Here is a 2,676-nt window from a genome sequence, read left to right as displayed (position 1 = left end):
AGGGCCCCATAGCAAAATTTTGTATGGGACCCCATATTTTCTAGTTATACCCCTTGCAGAGCCCACTCAAGATATATATATATACATGCGTGTGTGTTTGTACATTTGTGTGCACACCCTAATGCAATAGGTTGCCCATGCTGAGCACACATTGCCTCTAGTGTCTAATGTGTACAAGTGTCGTACGAGAGCAGGAATATTCCACCATGGAGAAGACGCATAGGAAAAGACTTCTAGTGGACTGTGGCCCTTAGGGAAATCAGCCTCATAACTTACCTTTCCAAAACCCCCTTGTCCAAGAACCCGATGGAAGTTAAAGCTTTCCAAGCTCAAATTGTCGGAGGAGCTGGGGGATGGGGATGATGTCTCGCTGGATGAAGCCGATGACATTGACTCGTCGGTGTCGGACGAAGACACCGGAGTCTGGTCGCTGCCAAAGATGGCTGCAGCCGATGGACACGACTCACTGGCACCGATGGAAGGTGCCGGTGGAGCCGGCCCCTGGGCTGCAGCCAAAGGATCTATCCCGATGGCACCTTCAGATGGAACAGCAGCGACTGGTCCTTGGGGGGGAGAAAAAATAATCATATTAAACTTTCTATAGTACAAGGAATGAGTGGAGATTGAAATGTATTCTCTTTCTTCCATGTAAGTCAATGCCATCTGTGTGATGTGAGGAGTCCCAGCCCTGTGTATTACTGTACAATCATGTTTGTTGTTTCATGTATTAGATATACAAAGATAAATCTCATTCTTTTATGAGGAAACAGGGGCAGATTCTGCCTACAATTGCCCCAATGCTCCGTGCAATTGCCCCACTTTGTGGGGGATTAGTGACAGGCTGTGCAGTGGGCTTCCCTGTCGAGAATCCACTTGTGATGGATTTAAGGGAACCCTTTCCTCTCCTCCCATTAAAACACTATTATCCAAAAATGGAGAGCAATGGCAAGGCAAAGAAAAATGGCTTCCTCTGATCCGGGGACACAAAGCCAATGAAGGGAATTGATCAAACCTGGAGCAGACAAAATCTGGAGCAGCTGTGCACGGCCACCAATCAGCTTCTCTCTCTCTCTGATTTAACATTAACTGAACAAACTGAAGAGAGAAGATGATTGGTTGCCATGAGCAACTGCTCCAGATTCTGTTCTCTTCAGTTTTTTAATACCCCCCCTCCCATCACAGTGCTGTGACTTTACAAGCCAGAGCCGGGCTTCAACTGTCACATGGCAAGGCATTGGATGTGCTTTTAAAAGTCACATGATCATCCAGTCCAATCAGATGAATGTGAATGAATGATTGGGATCAATAAATCATCAAAGTTTACACCCTGAGAAGCCTTGTTACAGCGCGGTGACATGGGCAACATTCTAGAGGCTCCATTCACAAAGCCAATACACCGGGGCAAGGAGCTTTTTTTTGGGTTATTTTCATCTAATAAATTAAGTTCTCCGATAATAGGGATCACTTCAACTCCTAACGTCCTGCCGGGATCAATGGCTGACGCGGTACAATCCTCTCCTACTGCTCGGTGTGATTTACAGAGGAGGACATGATAGTGTCTTCTATTCCATGATGACGGTATTTACCTAATGCTTCATCTTCCTTCTTTTCTTTCCTTCCTAGCCAAGGAAAGATTCTGCGCAGAATGATCCTTGCGCCCCGCGCAAACGCCCCATGCTTACCCCTCTGCGGGGCAGCGGTACCGGGCTCTGCAGCGGGCTGGCGGCCCTCAGCCGAGGGGTCCGCTCTCTGCGGGGGTTCCTCCCTGATGGAATTAGGAGAAACCTGTGCTCTCCTTCTCCTCCTAAAAAAACGGTCCTGGCGGTCGTCAGCCGAGGGGTCCGCTCTCTGCAGGCGTTCCTCCTTGATTGAATTAGGAGAAATCCTCCCTCTCCTCCTCCTCTCAAAAAAACGCATGCCCTGGCGGTCGTCAGCCGAGGGTTCCGCTCTCTGCGGGGGTTCCTCCTTGATGGAATTAGGAGAAACCTGCACTCTCCTCCTCCTCCTAAAAAAACGGCCCTCAGCCGAGGGGCCCGCTCTCTGCGGAGGTTCCTCCTTGATGGAATTAGGAGAAACCTGCGCTCTCCTCCTCCTACTAAAAAAACGGCCCTGGCGGTCGTCAGCCGAGGGGTCCGCTCTCTGCGGGGGTTCCTCCTTGATGGAATTAGGAGAAACCTGCGCTATCCTCCTCCTCCTGCCAAAAAAACGCATCATTGTGAAAAATCGCTCAATGAAACGCTGGCCAAAAAATCGGTTCCTCTCTCACAAGGGGAAACACAGCCTCTGGCTTTGCAGTGACAGTGCGAGCTTTTATAGAGGCCGGAGGGGAGCGCTATGCCAACTCCCAATGTAGTGCAGCCAAGGTCATGTGATATGCGTATTTTTCTTTTATGAGGAAACAGGGGCAGATTCTGCCTACAATTGCCCCAATGCTCCGTGCAATTGCCCCACTTTGTGGGGGATTAGTGACAGGCTGTGCAGTGGGCTTCCCTGTCGAGAATCCACTTGTGATGGATTTAAGGGAACCCTTTCCTCTCCTCCCATTAAAACACTATTATCCAAAAATGGAGAGCAATGGCAAGGCAAAGAAAAATGGCTTCCTCTGATCCGGGGACACAAAGCCAATGAAGGGAATTGATCAAACCTGGAGCAGACAAAATCTGGAGCAGCTGTGCA

The 2,676-nt window shown here is 49.4% G+C and overlaps 1 protein-coding gene across 1 annotated transcript in view; it reads right to left on the bottom strand.

Moving 5' to 3' along the window:
• LOC108801031 (protein kinase C delta type-like) overlaps positions 1 to 2,211 on the bottom strand; it is a 6,029-nt gene extending 3,818 nt beyond the window's left edge. The window contains exons 1-2 of the mRNA XM_018572997.1: positions 1,683 to 2,211; positions 277 to 563 (exon numbers count right to left, since the gene is read on the bottom strand). Of these exons, the coding sequence (XP_018428499.1) occupies positions 277 to 563; positions 1,683 to 2,211 (816 nt within the window). The remainder of the gene's footprint in view (positions 1 to 276; positions 564 to 1,682) is intronic.
• Between the last annotated feature and the right edge of the window lie 465 nt (positions 2,212 to 2,676).

This window comes from Nanorana parkeri, unplaced genomic scaffold (assembly GCF_000935625.1).
Source record: "Nanorana parkeri isolate BGI_ZX_2015 unplaced genomic scaffold, ASM93562v1 scaffold2200, whole genome shotgun sequence".
Taxonomy (NCBI): Eukaryota; Metazoa; Chordata; class Amphibia; order Anura; family Dicroglossidae; genus Nanorana; species Nanorana parkeri.
This window is presented reverse-complemented; position numbering and strand designations above follow the sequence as displayed.